The following is a 19,031-nucleotide window of genomic DNA, read 5'->3' as shown; positions in this document are numbered from 1 at the left end:
GTTGCCTTACCAGGCTTGTTTTCACTTGCAGCCAGTCACTGGTAGTGCTGGCAGTGTTGTGACCTCCGAGTCACTGTTGGGGCCCTCAGTGAGGGGTACTCACGGTGAATCTCGCGTCCCACCGGTCTCGGGGGGTGGTGGTGGTGGTGGTGGTGGTGGTTCGGAGAGGTCCTTTTCTTCTCTCATTTCTCCCCCTCCCCTTCCTTCTTCCTTTTCCTCTCCCTCCTCATCAACCAAGATGAGAGGACGAGGAGCCCCAAGAGGTCCTCGAGGCAGAGGACGCGGTGGGTATGGTCTGGGTATCCAGCCTGCCCACCGACGTCCTCTCGCCAGACCTGGGACGGTGGTGAACCCCCCCTGGAAACAGTGGGAGTCGCTGGCGATCATCCTGGTCAACGTTCCCCTCAAAGTGACCACATTCGATCTCTGGCAGAACTTCAAGAAGGAGGGCTATATCACTTCCATCGATCTCTTCGAAGACACTCATGGCAGACGCGAAAGCAAAGGAAAATTGCGATTCAGGTCAGTATCACCTTTTTTTTCTCACCGTACCTACACTCACCCCAGCTGTCACTCGAAAGCTGACAACATACTTGCAATAGCCCCCCTCCGCGTGAAGATTTCTGGAGAAACGGAGCATACATCATCGGATTCCCCGACAAGACCACTGCAGTAATTACGGTTTACTTGGACCTCAATCACCAGCACAGCCAGATCCCGAGCCCTATCCGCCCCAATGTCTTCTATCCGGCCAAAATCGTAAGCGTTGTTACCCCATCAAAGAGAATGCATCAGTCGCGCTAATCCCATTAACTAGAAACTTCCCTTAGAGTCCCTCAGCATTGGTGTCAAGATCGGCGAGCACACGATGCTTCCCATGCGCAGCATCGGTCCTGGCCCAGACGGCAAGCCAACACTCATCATCGACCTCAAGCGTCGAGAAGTAATCATCGGCTTTCAGCTACATATCGTCCGCCGCGCTAACCCCAGAAGTGCTCTCGTCGAGGAGCTCTATCAAGACTACCGACTTTCGATCTCGCTTGCACAGCTGAGTCGCATGTTCCAGCATCAAGACGAGCAGTCAAAGCGCGTGTCTCACTATATCATACTTGAAAATCCTCCTATTTATCGCCGAAGGATCTGGAATATCCAAAACACATTCCATGAAGGTGATAATAGCTGGAGAGAGTCGGACGTCTGGTTTCGACAGACCGACATCGTCGCAGTTCCCAGAGAACTTAGTACTCTTCCCATTAGCCTCCGCAAGTCAAAGCCCCTCATCGACATCGGTAAGTCGCCAAGTCAATCAACCCTGCAGGTGCTTTATGCGTATCAACTAATCCCCTTCTCTCCACCTAGGTCGCTGGAACGCCTTCAAGATCGTTTATCCAGCAGATGTAGACGACAAGGGAGCCTTGGCCTTGGTTTGCAGCGTTCTTAATGACTTTAACATCGCCGTCGACGGTGCTGGGCAGATCACGGAGTGGCCTGTCGATGCAGAACGGCCGCTACCTGTCTGGAAGTGGATTGACTATGCAGATAGTCGCCAGAATCCCGGTCCCTCATCCTTCATAGAAGATCTTACTAATGAGATCTATGTCCATCTTCCTTTTCCGGTCCGGTATCAGCTTGAGGTTTGTCTTTCGAATGGCTACCTCTGTGAATATTCGATGACCAGAGAATTTGCTACGAAGCTGAACGATCTGGGCGAGACTGAAGCTAAACGTCTCCTGGAGCACATTGCGGCCAAGAAGCATGTCTTTCATGATCCAATGGAAATTTTCAAACTTCAGTTCATTAAGGGCGTGACCGATGCCAAGATCCCTCCCTATTGTTGCTACATGCGCTCGGTCAGGATCACGCCGAGTACTGTCTACTACAATACTCCAACGGTCGACATCTCGAACCGCGTGATCCGCCGGTACATTGAACATGCGGATCGCTTTCTTCGCGTCAGATTCACGGACGAGAGACACCAGGGCCGGATCAATTCAACCATGGATAATACCATGGACGAGGTCTTCACAAGAGTCAAGAGGACCCTGGCAAACGGTATCGTAATCGGTGACAGACACTATGAGTTCCTCGCCTTTGGCAATTCGCAGTTCCGCGAGCATGGTGCTTACTTCTTCGCACCACTCCCCGACATCAACGCAGCCACCATCCGGGCGTGGATGGGACATTTCAGCGACATCCGCAACATCGCCAAACACGCTGCGAGACTGGGTCAGTGCTTCTCAACGACCCGTGCCATCAATGGCTGCATGGTCCAGATGCGTCAAATTGAAGACATCGAACGAAACGGCTACACGTTTTCCGACGGCATCGGCCGCATATCCAAGTTCCTCGCCCAGATGATTACTACAGAGCTCAAGATTAAGACCCCGTCTGGAGATCATCCTTCCGCTTTTCAGTTTCGACTCGGTGGCTGCAAGGGCATGCTTGCCGTCTGGCCCCAAGCCCAGCGACTAGAAGTGCAAATCCGCCCAAGCCAGAACAAATTTGCCGCAATCCACACCGGCCTCGAAGTGATCCGCTGGTCCCAGTTCTCCATGGCGACCCTCAATAGGCAGATCATCGTGGTCCTGTCTTCTTTGGGGATTGCCGATGCGATTTTCACTAAAAAGCTCAATGACATGCTTGCCAGCCTAGACCAAGCAATGTCTAGTGATTCCCAGGCAATCTACTGGCTTGGGAAGTATGTCGACCCCAACCAGATGACTCTGGTCATTAGCCAAATGGTCAGAGATGGTTTCTACAAGAGCAAGGAGCCATTCTTGGCTTCCCTGCTGACACTCTGGCGGGCCTGGCATCTAAAATATCTCAAAGAAAAGGCCAAGATCGCCATCGACCAGGGGGCGTGCCTCCTAGGCTGCATGGATGAGTCCGGCACCCTCAAGGGCCATTTCTCTGACGCGATTCCCAATGAAAATGCAACCCGTGAGGAGAAGCTGGCGGCATTGCCCGAGATCTTCGTGCAGATTTCCAATCCGGAAAAGAATGGCAAATTCGAGATCATCGAAGGTCCCTGCATTCTGGCTCGTAATCCGTCGCTGCATCCTGGGGATATTCGTGTAGTCCGGGCGGTTAATAATCCCGAGCTCAAACATTTACATGATGTGATCGTCCTGCCACAGACAGGCGACCGTGACATTGCCAGTATGTGCTCTGGCGGAGATCTGGATGGTGACGACTACCTCGTGATCTGGGATCAAGATCTACTGCCGAAGCATTGGTTCCGTCCTCCCATGAGGTATGTGTCCAACAAGGCGAGGGATCTGGATCGTGATGTGACTGTCAACGAGATCACTTCGTTCTTCGTCCAGTACATGAAAAACGACTGCCTGCCTCGGATCGCGCTTGCACACCTGGCCTGGGCCGATTATCTAGAAGACGGAGTCAACGAAGACAAGTGCATCCGGCTTGCCCAGCTCCATTCCGACGCGGTCGATTACAACAAAACCGGAAATCCCGCCGTGATGACCCGTAACCTGCAGCCCCGGATGTGGCCTCACTTTATGGAGAGGAAACACAAGCCCAAGGACCAGATTTACCGGTCCGGCAGGGTCTTGGGTCAGCTTTATAATGCCGTTGAGCGAGTCAATTTTGTTCCCAACCTCGAGATGCCTTTTGATGCACGGATTCTCAACTGCGGCATTCATGTTAGCGAAGATCTGATGCAGTTTGCGAGGGAACTCAAGTCCGACTATGATGCTGCCATGCGGAGAATCATGGCGCAGAATGAGATCAAGACAGAATTTGAAATCTGGTCGACCTTTGTACTCGCCCACGCCAACATGAGCAAGGACTACAAGTTCCACGAAGAGATTGGCGGCATCTCTCAGTCTCTCCGCGACCGATTCCGCAAGGATTGCTACGACAAAGTTGGCGGGCGGGAGTTTGAGAAGCTTGCTCCGTTGGCTGTTGCCATGTACCGTGTTACTCAACAGGAGGTGGCAGCGGCGCTGAAGAAGCACGAGGATGAGAACCCCGCCAGTGATCTCCAATTCCACAGAGCGGTTCCCAAAATTGAGGAGCTGCCTTTAATCAGCTTCCCTTGGCTTCTGCCACATCTCCTCGGCAAGATTGCCATGAGACACTACGAGGAGGCCGAGCCCACGTTTGATACAAGCGAACTGGAGAGAATCTATTTGTCCAAGGAAGTTCCTGTCCTTAAAAAAGACAGCGACGAGAATGATCAGACCGATGTCAAAGAGCAAAAAGCTTCGAAGCTCGATACAGTACAGCATCCGGATGATCCTTTCGGTTTGTTCGATGGTGATGCAAGCGTCCCCGTTTCGGCCGAGCCTAGTACCACTGCCCAAAGCCCGGCGAGCGAGCAAAACGTGAATGAAAATCTACTTCATGAATTTGGCTTCGTCTCTCGGGAAGAAAAGACATCTTTCCCATCATCTGGGCCAATTTGCAGCCTGATTGACCTCTGCAGTAACGGCAGCGAGCCCGTGGGATCGGACGAGACTCTCCCCACCGTTACAGAGCAGCAGAAGGCAAGCATCACCACCGAGCTTGACGAAAAGCAGGAGCTTATTCTTTCTCCTCCGGTTGGAACCTCAAGCATAGTTTTCACAACCATCGCAGACAATCCGGATAAAGACAAGGGTGATATCGAGATTGTCGAACAGGAGGGTGACCTTAAGCCTACCGCTCTGGACAGACTCACTGCATTGCTTGGTATCTAAATCAACTACTTTGTACCTAGATAATTTGCTTTTTTTAACCACTCTTACCTGCTTCTGAGTTTCAATCTGACCCTCGGGCATTGATTGCTTGCATCAGTCTCTACGTCCCTTCTCCAGGAGTTACAGAACCAGCAGCTCCAAGGGTTGATTTTTCCTGCTTTGCTTTGCTTTGTTTTTCTCTCTCTTTAGCTCTTACGGATTTCAGTGGTGCCCAGTTTGAGCATTGAAAGATGGACCAGCGATTTCATAGAATCAAATAATACTATCTTTGTGCTGTTTCATCCATTCATTAAGTCCTTGTTAGCTCATATTTTATACACTATTCCAAAAAACGCTACACACAGTGTATGCCAGAAACCCTCAACACCATTGACTCTAATGTTTTCTTTCAACTCCGCGCGACTAAAACCTGTTTCTTCCAAGATGTCATTCAGGGTATACCAAGGTGAGAGTGACTACCACTCCAGATCCTTTTCGCTCATGTCCTGGAGCAATTTGGCCACAGGCCCCAACACAGCCTTGGTGGATTTCCAATTGGCACCGTCTCTAGTGCGCGAGTAGAAAACCGGACAGTCCTGACTGTCACATTTCACCTCGTCTCCGAATGGCACACCCATGCACGAGCGGCAGACAGTGTGCAGGTTCAATACCCGCTTCTCAGCCTGTTGTAAGCGGGATGTGATATTAAGCAATGAGACGTGAGACTGCTGCATGCACTCGCTGCAGATGGGGTTGTCGGTGTCGTCGAGCTTGGTTTTGCAGATGACACAGGCGGATGACTTCAAGTAGGATTCGAGGGTTTTTCGGAGGCCAACCCCGGTTGCCGCCGATGTCGTCCCTTCAATGCGGCGAATGCGCTGGATCTTAGGCATCTCCTCGTACCACTGGCGCACATTGGCACCGACCAAGTTGAAAATTCGTTCCAGGGGAGGGATCAAATTCTTGGTGATGTAGTATTCGGCATCGAGTTCCAGTTGAGCGTCGTGAAGGAGGCTTTCAGGCGGCACGCAGCGGTCTATCAGCCTTGAGCCAGGCGCGCCGGTGACCACGACATATGGCACACGTTCCCCGTATTGTGGCTCGGATCTAGGATCTTCGAGCATCTTCTTGGTGCTGATCAGAGCACCGGCGGGGGGTAGGCCTCTGTCGCTGTATGTTCCAAGTCGTACTTCTCGGGCAAAACAAAAGTCTTGGATGGACACCCTTCCTTGCATGATTTTCAAACACTGATTCTGAAAATAGCTCTTGACTTGACTCAGATCTGCGGTTCGGAAAAGGATTTTGAGGGCCTTCTCTTCGATCTTCTGCTCAGCCGGCGTGCCATCCCGGCGGACCGTCTCAATTCCTTTGGCGTCGAATTCGGGCTCTTTCTGGTTCCGGTCCTCGTATTTGAAGCCAACGTACCTCTTCTTTGCAAGCAGAACACATGGATGGTATACCTTTTCAAACTTGAGCTTCACGGGGCGAGGATTCATATCGGTGACAGCCTTGGCAATTTCTTCGCCGATATCAAAGGCTTCCTCTCGAGATCGTCCCTTCAAATAGACGAAAAGACTGTCCGTGTCTCCGTACACTACTTCGGCACCCCAGCGCTCGACCGAATGTATCAATGCTATAGCCTTTTCAAGAGTCTCTCTGCCAGTTTGAACAATGCTATCTGCAATCTCAGAGCACGGCATCCGGCCTGAAAATGACGCTGACGTATATCCATACGTGACGTTCGCAATAAGTTTCAGGGCAAGTTGCCTGTTATTGAGGAGACGCTGCAGGATCCTGTCATCCTTGTCTGCCTTCATCCCGGTCTTTACCATGACACGAGTCTCAAGGATTTCGGTAAGCATTTTGGCCAGTAAGGACTTTCGAACTTCGGTTTTAGCGTAGATCATGCCATTTGGCGCTATGTTGATATTGTTCTTCAACAATCCCAAAATATCTGCCTGTCTGTCATAATCCATGAAGCCCATTTTATCTCGACCTCGCCAGTGTTGAACTCTGCCAAGGAAGGTAGAATAGCAATAATTATAGGCTATCATCACACTCGGATAAAGAGACTGAAAATCCAGGACTAACAGGGGGCTCGTATAAAAGTCGCTCTGGGGTTCCATGACCAGTGGAAGGCATTCAAGCGCATTCTGTTGGCCGACTTGCTTCTTGCTTGGAGAGACAAGTATAAAATTTTCAGGTTTGGCAATCCGAAACATTAAGGACTCAACTTTGAACTGCGAGCCTCGAGAAAAGACCGAATAAAAGTCAATCCCAAGTAATCTTGCCTGCTCGCTTGTGCGTGGGATAAGTTCGTTTGCATCCAATATTTCCAGGTTCATCTGCACTCGTGACACGAAGTAGTCCACGACCTTAAGCAGGTCCCGAGGCGTCTCGCTCTGAAACCATGCGGTCAGATCTTGAAAAGAGTAATGGGGTATTCGACGTTGTAGGAGGTGGAATACAACGTTTTCCATTGTGTACTGCAACAGATTAAGTTCCCCTCTCATAGCACGCCAGATATTGATCATGTGCCGGCCGGTCACCCGGATAGAAGATGTATGATTGAAGCCCCATCGATCGCTATCCTTTCCAAATCGTCCATGGGCTTGAGACTTGACTCGAGAAAGTTCGTCACACAAGTCATAATCGTACTTCTTCCTGGCTCTCTCAATCACATATCCCCAAGAGCCATTGTGGACTTCATAGCCAGTAATAACATCAGGATCGTAGAATCGAACAATATCAACCAATCGAGTAATAAGGTCAAGTTCAGTTGGTTCGCACTCGAGGTCTATAGTGAGAGCCTTGGTCACTTTGCCTTTGGGACCTTCATCGTCGCCGTGAAGTAGCATTCCAACATGTGAGTTTGGAATTGTTCCGTTCACGTCAAGGTCCTCGCCCTCGGATTGAACGCACCAGAAGATAGACGTTATTTCATCCTCTTCAGGATTGGGAGCCAAAGCACCCCTTGTGTTGACGTGAACCTCCAAGCTCATCATGCTCATATATTGCGTGGGACGGTCGACACTTGTCGACTTCTTCCGCTGGGAATACTTGAATCCAAAATCATTCATCTGTGTGGGCCCCTCAATCTGGGAGAGAACGTTGGGCTTGGATGGCGGTGCAATCTGAATGACTTTCGCAGCTTCCTCTTTGCATTCATCTTGCCTCTGGTGGTTGAACCAACTTACGACCTCCGAGCGGCTGGGAGGCACCGCAGCAAACTCCCAAGTCCGGAGGCTACAGGCTTCCCGCAGTTTCTGATCGGTTTTCTCCTGGTTTTCCCGGTCGAAAGATGACGGTATCTGTTTCCCGAACATCGCAGAAGACCGCCCAGAAGGGTCAAAGTCCGGTAGATAATGAATCGAGTCGCTTTGCAAACGGAATTCGCGGCCTGCATATTCGCGCTGTCGTTCCGGTACGTCGCCTTCATCACTATAGTACGCCTTCTGATAGATGACGGAGGGCTGTCCATGGTAGTTTAACGTTGCGGCTATCTCAGCCGCAGTTGGACAAGACCTTTGAAGACAAAATAGTGTTCTATCAAGAGGGATATCAAACGCATCGTGGAAGGTAGATGCCAAATTATGATTAGATGAAGTGAAGGGTGTCTCGGTGGAGGATGATCCTTGGAATTGAGACGAAGTTCCATCGTCAAATTGCAAGCTGGAGGGCTCGGCAGCAGGAATTGTAGAGGAAGAATCGGGCTCGAGATCTTGAGATGCTTGGGACAAATGCTTTGAGTGACCACTTTCTTGACTGAACCGGAGCATGGTCATAGGATCTGTAGGGTCTTTGACCACTGGAAAATTAAGCTTCTGAAGCACCCGATCACCTTTTGGTTGGCTGGATCTCAAGGAAGGGGCAAGGCCTGGAGTGGATGAAACCAAATCTGTGTCGAACCTGACACTACGAGTGAACTCCCCATGTCTCGATTCCTTATGGGAAGCGTGGGCTGACTGCGAGGCTCCGAAAATCGTTCGTGATGACTCTTTTATACCTGCGCTCTGCTTAATCGACCTCTTCTTGGTGAGTTGGGAGTTGTTCTGGTCATTTCCCGGTCTGTCGATCGACCTTTTTATACCCTTCTTATAAGGGCCAACCTCAGCTTCAGGCCCGCTTTCTTCCTGAGTGATGGCGAGAGGAATTTCAAGCTCTCCGTCTGGAAAGCTGCAATATTCCGATTCCGATTCCGATGGAGCATTCGTATCTTTAGGTGCCCCGATCTCATCAGGATCCGGGTTAAACTCGGGCTCGGCAGCTGGAATGTCTGTAGAGTCCTCAATATCCTCTCCATCATCAAAAGTACCGAAAATGTTGTCAGAGTACTCATTCAAGTAGCCCAATGAATCGTCTGCGTCAGAGGACTGTACTTTGCTTTCGTCAACGTGAATCTTAGGATGGTCGTGGCCCCCATTATTTCCATGATCATAGGGCTGAATTTGCTTATCCTTTAGTCTATCGGGGTACAGCTCTTCTACACTTTCCAGTGCAGTCCTAATCTCATCTTCAAACGGCTTTTTTTGCACGAACGACGTAAAGGTGGCGTTTTTTGATTCGCTTCTGCGGTTCTCTTCAATGGCCATTTTATTGACCATCTCTCGGAACTCCTCTTCATGTATCCAACCGCCATCTGATTGGTTTCTAGGGTCTGCTGACATCGAGACCAGCTCTTCTGGGTTAAACGGGCTGCTTTCAGGATCTATGATTCCTAGGCGTTTCTTCCTCCGTCTAGTTTCGTCTTGCCATAAACCTGCCATACTTGGAACGAGTCGCTCATCCGACACAGCCGGTTTCAGAAACTCGATGAAATCTTGATGCAGGGGTCTTTCCGTGATTTCCGTCCGGTTCAGGATATCCTGTATACACACATCAACTTCTAGCGGGCAGTGGCTCTGCTTTGGTAACGCTGCTTCATCTGATATTGACCCCTGCTCGATAGAATAGCTGTGCCAACGATGCGACAAGTCGGACAGCTCAAGGTAATCCGGAACTGGGGCACGAAATTTGACTTTGCCGCAATTCATGTACGCACACCCATACAAGCTGTAGTCACACATCCACTGTGGAACATATTGCAGGTGGCTTTCATAGGGCTGCAACGGCCGGTTCAAGACAGCTCCTTGCACCAGCAGATCTGCAAGTCGAGTCATATAAAGCGGATTCAGTAGGTATATTTTAAAGTAGAAACGATATCCCACATGGTACCCGTAGAAAGGGACTCCCTTCACCAAGCTGACATGGGCAACGAAGGCCGCGTTCTTGTCATACGCGTTGCGGTTATAGCTAGTCGCCAGTGCACGATCGATCGACGCATGAAGCTGTTGGATCGCCGAGTTCACTACACATAGGATCAATAAGAATCCAGCTACTTCCAAAGAGGGATCGATCGATCACGCATTACAAACCTTCATCTGCATTTAATGGCCCGTCATATTCAACGTACAGGTAAGGGAAGGCACCATGCACGTGAACGCAGACCTTTTGCCCGGTCTCAGTAGACCCAAATATCCTGATAACAGGGACTTTGGGTCTGTTGGCCGAAGACGCCCCATCTCTGTACGGCAAGGAAGAATCAAACTCGGTCGGAGTCGCTTGGTAGTGATCGATGCAGTTGAGGCGCACTCGAAAGGGCTCCATCAGTCGACTTGAAGAGAACTGTGGCGATCATGAATGCAGCGCCAACACACCATATCGTGGACTTTTATGTTATATGTCACAGATCCGGGCGTTGGGAGGTACAAATTATGAAGCGAGAGCTTGAAATACCTAGATTCCATCCAGTTACGCGACGTTGTAGATGATGATGATTCACGCGCCTCTCGGGCTGCGCGGCGGCAACGCCTGGTCATGTGACCTCTATCGGCCGTTATCGTCGGCGAGTCCAGAACGACAGAAATGAAAGTCAGCCACCCAACACATTTATACAAGCGCTCGATCGCGCTTTTGGAGTGGGTTTATTGCCCTGATATTTCATTTTGCTTCATATTTATAATACGGTTTGGTGTACTCTCGATCTACTACCGCTATGTCCCGACCGAACGAGACCGCGTCAGGAGAACGCAACGAGTACATTCCCACCTTCATCTCGAAAAAGCCGTTCTATATCGACAATGAGTCTTCTGAAAGCGATTATCTCGAGCATCAGCGTCTGCAGAAACAGGAAAGAGACTCGAAATGGTATGATCGAGGGAGGCGAGCCGGACCGGCCGCGACCAAGTATCGCAAAGGCGCGTGTGAGAATTGCGGTGCGATGACCCACAAGGCAAAGGAATGTTTGAGCCGACCGAGAAAGCAAGGTGCCCGGTGGACTGGCAAGGATATCCAGGCGGATGAAATGGTACAAGATGTGAACCTTGGATGGGATGCCAAGAGGGATCGCTGGAATGGCTACGACCCCAGCGAGTACAAGCAGGTCGTCGAGGATTTCGAAGAGCTAGAAAAGCTCAAACACAAATCGAAGCAAGATGGAGGAGCTGAAATGAGCGAGGAGGAAGACGAAGAGGTCGCCACCAAGGAAGAAGCGCGATATGCAGAAGAGTCGGATATGGGCAGACAGCAAAGCACCGCGACGCGCAATCTTCGACTACGAGAAGATACTGCGAATTACTTAATAAATCTGGATCTGGATTCTGCCAAGTACGACCCGAAGTCTCGACGGATGGTAGACTCGGGAGCACAGGAGGATCGAGCTGCCGTTCTAGTTGCAGAAGAGAACTTTGTGCGCTTCTCGGGCGACGCGGCAGAGTTTGAGCGGGCACAAAAGTACGCCTGGGAGTCTCAGGAGCGTGGAAATGGGCAGCATCATATGCAGGCAAACCCTACATCGGGCGAGATCATGCGGAAGAAAGAGATTGCTGAGGCGGAGGCCAAGCGCCAGTCACAACGTAAGGCGCTCTTGGATAAGTACGGTGGTGCAGAGCATCTTGCCCCAACCCCGCTACGCGAAACCATGGTGGTTGAGAACGAGCGCTTCGTCGAGTACGACGAAACCGGTGCCATCAAGGGCGCGCCAAAGCAAGCAGTCAAGTCCAAATACGCCGAGGATATTCTTGTCAACAATCACAGTACAGTCTGGGGGAGCTGGTGGTTTAACTTCGAATGGGGATATGCCTGTTGCCACTCCACGGTGAAGAACAGCTACTGTACCGGCGAGGACGGAAAGAAAGCATTTGAGGAAGCGAGTGATCGGATGCTGCAAGAAGCCGCCGACAATGCCAATGAAAACGATGATGGCCTTGAAGCCGAGAAAGAGTCCAAGAAGAGCGAGGCATTAAATGCCACTAAGAAACGGACAATCATGGAGCTACAGTCGGGGATCACTGAAGAGGAGATGGAGACTTACAAACGGAGTCGCCTGGCAGCCCAAGACCCTATGGCTGCTTTCCTGGGGAAAGATTGAAAGTGCACCTGCACCTGTGTGTTTGACTATGGTTTCTGCATTGCTATTAGGAGTTTGGACTATAACAGATCAATACCCAATGTACATTTGGCAACATTTTAGAAGTACCTCAAGTAACTGGTACCTTCCTGCTTTGACTTCTCTTTTGGTGCTAGCGTAGAAATCTAGATCCTATTTTAATCACATGATCTTTCTGGTTTATGCTAAGCCATAATGGGCTTAGTGTCTACTGCTAGTTTTACCGCCTTCGGGTGACCAGTCACGGGACCCGCCAGGTTTAAGCCCTGAAGGCCACAACTCGCTTAGGACGCTGGGCCCCAGATCTCACTGGTGAACTTTCGATACGCCCAGCGACGACGACATTGACAACCAGCCCTTCAACGGAATCGCCAGGTAAGTTGCATATTGCCGACTGACCTTCCGCTCCTGGAAGTTTTTCGATACCTTCTTGCCCATTGACTAACGCCATTATCTGTTTGACAGTTCCCTAATTCAAAATGAGTACGTCCCGAGCCGATTAAAAAAAACCCCGTCGTCGAAGGAATATTCGCAGACTGACACCTATTACAGCGAAGGGTACCTCCAGCTTTGGCAAGCGCCACAACAAGTCCCACACCCTCTGCCGGCGTTGTGGTCAGTATTATATTCCAATGTTGAATTTTTCTTTCCCTGATCCGACCGGGTTCGCGATTCGTTACGACGAGGAAACAAGTTCGGACACGTTACGGCGCGGAGATAGGAAAGGGGGAGGGATCATATGAATGAACAACGAGGGCTAACGATATCGCTGGATATTTTATAGGCCGCCGCTCCTTCCACATCCAGAAGTCGACCTGTGCTTCTTGCGGCTACCCTGCTGCTAAGACCCGCAAGTGTACGAAATTCCCGACTCCATTCCCTGCAAAAGAAATCTGCGTGCTTGAATGATCGAGAGTCGATTGCGCTCTGCACTTTGCTGTTTTTATGATATCCAAAACTGACGGTTTCTTCTTATGATTTAAACAGTCAACTGGGGTGAGAAGGCCAAGAGACGCAAGACCACCGGCACCGGCCGCATGAGGCACCTGAAGGAGGTCCACCGCCGCTTCCAGAACGGCTTCCAGATCGGCACTCCCAAGGGTGCTCGTGGCCCCGAGGCTCACTAAATTCTTCGGCGTCGCGGTTTCGTTTTTTTCGAAGAGGGGCTGGGAGGAGGTCATGTCACACTTAGCATTTCGCAGCAAAACATGTCTTAATGCAAAGTGAATGAATGTTGAACAAAAAAAATTTGGGGCTTCAGTGTGGATCCGATTCCTCTCTTCGCCGTTATAGAATTTTTCTTCTCCAAAAAAAAAAAGAAAACGAACAACGTGCCACCGAGGACGATAGGGTTGTCGGGAAAGTTAGTGTGTGTGGCTTCGGTGCATCAGAGGAACTAGGACAGCACGCCTGAAATTACCTTTTTCTGTGTTTTATGGCTGGCGGATATCCCCAATGTCGTGGACAGATGCGTTGAGATTTTTAGTTCCAATCTGATCTGTCTGATGAATTTCAAGCCGCCTCCCGACTTTCTATATTTTTAAGGTTTCTTCACTATTACTTATCGAACAGCAGGCTCAGCATGCAGAAACCAACTTGGTTTGTCTATCGAATAGTACACGCCTGAACGCCTATGGTTGATGGAAATCTATTCGCCGCGCCCAAATACTCTAACCCCACCATCTCGTTGCATGAAATACAAGACTTCCCTTTCCTCCCAGGGACTGTCCGCATGTTGGTCACAGCTCTCTTCCCATGCACCACCTTTGCTGATTCTGAGCACTCCACTCACGTCCTTGGCCGCCCCCGTTTCTAGATTGCGAAGCTGAATGACTGTTTCTGCTCGATGCGCCGATCCAGTCACAAAAGCTGCCTGCGCAGTCTCCAAAGGAGACGGCTGTTGAGAAGCAAACGTGGACGCATTATGGATCAGCGGCGTATCGGCCGATACCGTCATGACTGTCGAGTGAACATGCTATTCGGGGATCTGTCAGTAAACTTCCAACAAGACGCGTCTGCCTGTCTAACAATGTCTCCCGGGTAAGAGAGTATGTGTAGAAACCGACCTGTTGTAGTCCCAGTAACCACTCTCCCATCTCCGAGGCACCAATGCCTAATGCCGGCCCCGTTGCAGCAAGTACCAGGTCCGGTTGATCGACGATGAGCAGCACAGAGACTTCCTCCTGTTCTTCTTGGTCTTTGCTTCCAGTAGATTTTAGCCGATCCACGGCCCTGAGGATATCTCTCTCCAATCCATCCAGCGCTGTAGTCCCACGACCGGAAAAGCGTAGCGGCGTTGGACCGTCATTGATAGAGGCGGTGCTCGTACCCAGAGCAGGATGCAGCCCAGACCGAGGAGGTACCACGCCTGGAGCAGAACGAACAGGAAGGGTTGTCCTGGGAGCAGCGCTGCCTGGCAAGACTGGCGTCGGGGACGGGGCTGGTCGTGTGGAAACACTGAAGAGCTCCGAGAGCCCGTCAACAAATGCGAATTGGCTCTTGTCTTGGAGACGCGTGAGATCCAGGCCCTTATATAGCTTAGTTTTCTTTTCTTCTTTTTCTTTATCGAGGAAGGAATGGTAGAAATACTAATCTTTTCGCCTCCCCGCGCCAAAAGTCCCAACCCCGCAGGAAACTGACCAAGACGACTTTTCTCTTCTCATTTCTGGGGATTGACGCATCATGTAGATACGGAGCCGTAGCCAGGGTGGCATAGATGAATCTGAGGACCAGCCAATTGCCTGTGGCGCCTAATACTGACGAAATGACAGTGAGGGAGGAGGGGCTCGGCGAGGAAATATACGGCTTGAGGAGGGGCGGCAGCACCGCCTGGGAAGGCATGGCTGGGGGTGGGAGGATATACAGAAAAAGAGTATCAAAGCCGGATCACAGGCTGTCTAAACGACGATTTCTTTTTTTTTTTGCTTTGCTTTCTTTGGTGTCCAGTGCACAGCTCCAAAGCGTGATGACGTTGTATATCAAAAAATCCCTGTGCAAAGTCTTGATTGGCCCGAGAATTATTCTCGGTATTCTGAAGCGCCAAGACTTGCATAGAGCAGCATTCAGTTCTTCTGTTCGAATACAACGGCTATTTAGGCGTTTCTATCTTAATCCAATCTATAGATGTGCGATCCATTGAGGATTTGGATTCCTAGGTTGATGGTTTACTCTAGATCTGGCATGAATGTAATTGTCACCTTAGCTACCTCGATACCTAATATATATAAATACCTCTTTAATTGTTTTCAAACTGCAATTGGATACAATTAACCTCTTATAACTAGAAGCATGTGGTACCTTGAAGCAGGCCAACTGTAAACAAGCAGATATCAATATATATCTACGGTCTCTTCCTTTCTTAAAGCTATATACACATGTCCTGTAGGTATGGGTACCTTCCTCGGACCTTGATAGTCAACGATCACGTGACAACATATCGCTCGCTCGACAAGTTGACAGGGACTGAATAAGCGCAGATGCCTTCTGAAGGCTGGAGACAGGGAAAAGAAACGCTCACCTCATCACGCTGACTGTGCAGCTGCCGCGGAGAATCGTTTGCCATGTTTCAGCCAGTCCTGGTAGTCAACGCAAGCGTCCACATAAGGTCCCGGGAAAATTTCCAGTGATCAGCTGACCCGCCTCGTACAAGTCTTGACACAAGTAACAGCTGTCAGCCACTCCTCCTCGCAACTCGCAAACAGGAGCAACAACTCTCCTCGCCATCTCGATATAACTAGATGTATCCGCGAGGGGACACCACGACGGCAGACCCACGAACCTCACGATTTTCGGGCCCCTGACTGACCGTTGCATGCCGATCGTATGTTGGAACAGCCCACATTAAAAACTCCGAGAAGGAAACAAGCAGCGAGTGGCGCTAACCCACGTTCCAGATGCCGTCAGCCCTATGTGATCGACAAATAGATCAGAAAGGAACCTAGAGGCAAGGAAAATGATCAGTACTCGGGATTCTCACTCCTATGCTGTCAGTTGGTTGTCTCGCGCAGGAGGCTTGGCCGATCCGCTGACCTCTTCGTTCTCCCGCAGTGCGACGAATGCCGACTGCGCAAGTCCAAGGTAAACTTCGGGCCGAGATATTTTTACTTGATAATAAGACTGGCCTAGCTGACGTTGCGGCAGTGCTCGAAAGAGCGCCCGATCTGTGCACAATGTAGGCAACTGAACAAAGAATGCAGTTACAGCCCCAAAATCACCAGGAGCCCTCTGACTCGACAGTAAGGACTGATGGTTCCCCCAGAAGGGCCTAATATTGACTCGTTTCAGGCACTTGACTTGTGTCGAAGACCGACTGCGCGCCTTTGAAACCGCTCTTGGAAGACTTTTCCCCAACGGCGATTTGGATGCAACTGTGCGTTCCCTGTTGCAAGACCAAGAGCCCGAGCAGAAGCCTCGCGCGTCCTCCAAGTCCTCGTCGAGGCAGTCCACGCCCATCAAACCTGATGTAGATCAACATGAGGCGGCGCCTGAAGCTCTACCGCAGCAGGCGGATGGCTTCGATTGGGCCGAGAAAGAGATCACACGGGATCTCGCAGATGGCATGGCCGCTCTATCTATCCAACCAGAAGGAACAGGGTATTTCGGTTAGTATCCCTCCCCGAAATAGAATTAATATGGTTTGAAAGGGGGGTGAACTGACCTCGTAGGCGCATCGTCAAGTGTGGTACCACTACGAGCTCTTCTAAAGCATGGGTTCGATCTGAATTTCCCCAAAAATCCGGCATTCAAAGGCAATGGAATGGGTGTGCCGTTGAAATCACAGCTGTTGAACACGGCACCGGCTGGCCTTATCGAACAGGCGTTCATGGACGCCTATTTTCTAAACTACCACACGAGCTATCCGTTCGTGCATGAGGAGACGTTCAGGGCCCAGTTTCACGAACAGATACCCCGGCCTCATGGCCAAGCCTGGCAGGTGCTTTTGAATACCATCTTGGCCCTGGGTGCGTGGAGTATTGGCGACGACAATTCCGACCTCGACATCACCTTTTACCAGGAGGCGCGGAGCCATCTGCAGCAAATGTCGGTCTTCGAGACTGGTAACCTCACCCTGGTGCAGGCGCTGTTATTGCTGAGTAATTACGCGCAGAAAAGAAACAAACCCAATACGGGCTGGAATTTCCTGGGGCTGGCAGTGAGGATGGCCATGAGTCTTGGACTCCACAAAGAGTTCCCTAGCTGGAAAATCAATCTCCTTCAACGAGAAATCCGGCGGCGACTCTGGTGGGGGGTCTACATCTTCGACAGCGGAGCAGCCAAGACGTTCGGTCGACCCATCCTCCTCCCCGAGGACAACGTCATGGACGCCCGACACGTACTAAACATTCATGACGAGGCCCTCACAGCTACAACAACCGTCATGCCTCTCGAAGTTCAGGAGCACACTCTGTACACCGGCCTGATTGCGCAAGCGAAATTTCACCTCCTCACCAATAGCGTATACCAGCGTCTGATCTCCAGCCCCCATCTCACACCCGAAGAAACCTTGAATCTTCAAAAACAGATGGAACAGTGGTACAACGACCTCCCACTCTACCTCAGACACCCACCACCGCCGTCCCCCCAGCCGCAACCCGACCACATCGCCTTGGTCCGGAACCGACTTCTGTGGCGTGACTGGAACCTGCGCATTCTCTTGTACCGGCCCATCCTGCTGCGCTGGGCGGCCGGAAAGTGGGCTCCCAACACCTCGACGCCGCGTGATGACGAGCCCTTTGAAGCAGACTGCCGGATGCTCTGTCTTCAAAACGCAAGATTCACCATCTCCTCTATTTCCGAGTACATGGAGAACAACATCTGTACGAGACTTGGCGCCTGGTATTTTCTGTAAGAAGCCTCTTTTCTTTCTTTTGTTCTAATTTTGGTTAACAAAACAGCTATTTTCTTTTCCAAGCTGTCCTGATCCCCACCATCTTCCTCATGACCGATCCTGCCAGCCCCGACGCCCCAAGCTGGCTGCACGACGTGGAAACGACCAAGAACCTCCTCGCACACCCAGCCCTGAGCAACAACCGACTCGCAACCCGGTGTTTGGAGGTTATCAACCGATTATGCTCGCCCGCCGTGGCAACCGGCAGCCCTTCCTCGCAGGTAGTCGACGAACAACAGCAACAGCAACGGCTCCAGCAACAGCAGCAACAGCAACAGCAGCAGCAGCAGGAGATCCTAATGCACATGCCTAACCAACTATTCATGGATACGACATCCTTCAACACCATTTTTCCAGATGTAGATCAGGAACTAGGGATACAGGGGATGGATTTCTCAGAATGGGTGAATTTTGCACCACCTCAATAAATATAGCGCATCATTGGAACATTCTGTCTGCTCTGCATCTGGATAATATATCCAAACTATGATCCCAGTCCTGACCCAGTACTTGAATCAAGGAAACGTATCTAGATCAACGTCCAAAGCGAAAGTTATCGACCTAGTAAAACCGAGTCAAAAGAAACTACACTACTCTATCAGTTCAACATACTAATACTCCAATACTCCCGATCATGCAGTCTACTCCGTATTCGGTGGTTGGCAAAATCCCCAAGAATAAGGTGAAGATGCAGGTCCCCCCCGGGTGGCCGTGGAAGTAGAAAGAAAAGATTCGCTCGCAGAACCCCCCCCCCTGCAAGGCCTATAAAGCCGGGCCAATAGGTACCACTAAATAGGACTACGGGCTCACGGGGTCGATCCGGGGCAGTGGGGTTCAGTAATGTTTAGCCATCCCCTTCTATTTCTGACCGAACCATGGACTTGTCGGTTGTCAGTGCTCCGAAATCACTCTTGACATGCCGGGTGGCGGATGCAGGTAACTACCGGCAGGAGGTACCTAATGCTGGGACAGATGTTTACCAGTAGTTCTGCATGTTCTTTTAGCTATGAAATGGGATCAAAAGAAGCACTCTCGTGAT

The 19,031-nt window shown here is 50.7% G+C and overlaps 6 protein-coding genes across 6 annotated transcripts; 4 read left to right on the top strand and 2 right to left on the bottom strand.

Annotated features, from left to right (window-relative positions):
- Nucleotides 1–238: 238 nt before the first annotated feature.
- ASPZODRAFT_19559 (hypothetical protein) lies at nt 239–4,700 on the top strand (the record flags this gene model as incomplete). Its single annotated transcript, XM_022727423.1, has 4 exons — nt 239–522; nt 603–759; nt 818–1,289; nt 1,360–4,700. The coding sequence occupies 4 exons, from the start codon at nt 239–241 to the stop codon at nt 4,698–4,700; spliced, it is 4,254 nt and encodes a 1,417-aa protein (XP_022577976.1).
- A 238-nt stretch (nt 4,701–4,938) lies between these two features.
- On the bottom strand, nt 4,939–10,465 carry ASPZODRAFT_136340 (hypothetical protein). Its single transcript, XM_022724045.1, has 2 exons — nt 10,094–10,465; nt 4,939–10,026 (listed from the first exon to the last, which is right to left on the bottom strand). The coding sequence occupies exons 1-2, from the start codon at nt 10,323–10,325 to the stop codon at nt 5,156–5,158; spliced, it is 5,103 nt and encodes a 1,700-aa protein (XP_022577975.1). The 5' UTR covers nt 10,326–10,465; the 3' UTR covers nt 4,939–5,155.
- A 129-nt stretch (nt 10,466–10,594) lies between these two features.
- Nucleotides 10,595–12,195, top strand: ASPZODRAFT_136339 (hypothetical protein). Its single transcript, XM_022724044.1, has one exon. It carries the CDS (start codon nt 10,714–10,716, stop codon nt 12,085–12,087), a length of 1,374 nt encoding a protein of 457 aa, XP_022577974.1. The 5' UTR covers nt 10,595–10,713; the 3' UTR covers nt 12,088–12,195.
- Nucleotides 12,196–12,431: 236 nt separating this feature from the next.
- Nucleotides 12,432–13,492, top strand: ASPZODRAFT_103491 (hypothetical protein). The gene is made up of 5 exons (XM_022720836.1): nt 12,432–12,480; nt 12,571–12,588; nt 12,658–12,720; nt 12,890–12,961; nt 13,093–13,492. Exons 2-5 carry the CDS (start codon nt 12,585–12,587, stop codon nt 13,230–13,232), a joined length of 279 nt encoding a protein of 92 aa, XP_022577973.1. The 5' UTR covers nt 12,432–12,480; nt 12,571–12,584; the 3' UTR covers nt 13,233–13,492.
- ASPZODRAFT_136337 (hypothetical protein) lies at nt 13,294–15,070 on the bottom strand. Its single transcript, XM_022724043.1, has 3 exons — nt 14,695–15,070; nt 14,172–14,633; nt 13,294–14,080 (listed from the first exon to the last, which is right to left on the bottom strand). The coding sequence occupies exons 1-3, from the start codon at nt 14,944–14,946 to the stop codon at nt 13,754–13,756; spliced, it is 1,041 nt and encodes a 346-aa protein (XP_022577972.1). The 5' UTR covers nt 14,947–15,070; the 3' UTR covers nt 13,294–13,753.
- A 987-nt stretch (nt 15,071–16,057) lies between these two features.
- ASPZODRAFT_74508 (hypothetical protein) lies at nt 16,058–18,420 on the top strand (the record flags this gene model as incomplete). The annotated part of the gene is made up of 7 exons (XM_022729969.1): nt 16,058–16,090; nt 16,153–16,182; nt 16,246–16,340; nt 16,390–16,706; nt 16,770–17,949; nt 18,000–18,216; nt 18,271–18,420. 7 exons carry the CDS (start codon nt 16,058–16,060, stop codon nt 18,418–18,420), a joined length of 2,022 nt encoding a protein of 673 aa, XP_022577971.1.
- Between the last annotated feature and the right edge of the window lie 611 nt (nt 18,421–19,031).

The sequence above is a fragment of the Penicilliopsis zonata genome (genome assembly GCF_001890105.1).
Source record: "Penicilliopsis zonata CBS 506.65 unplaced genomic scaffold ASPZOscaffold_19, whole genome shotgun sequence".
Taxonomy (NCBI): domain Eukaryota; kingdom Fungi; phylum Ascomycota; class Eurotiomycetes; order Eurotiales; family Aspergillaceae; genus Penicilliopsis; species Penicilliopsis zonata.
This window is presented reverse-complemented; position numbering and strand designations above follow the sequence as displayed.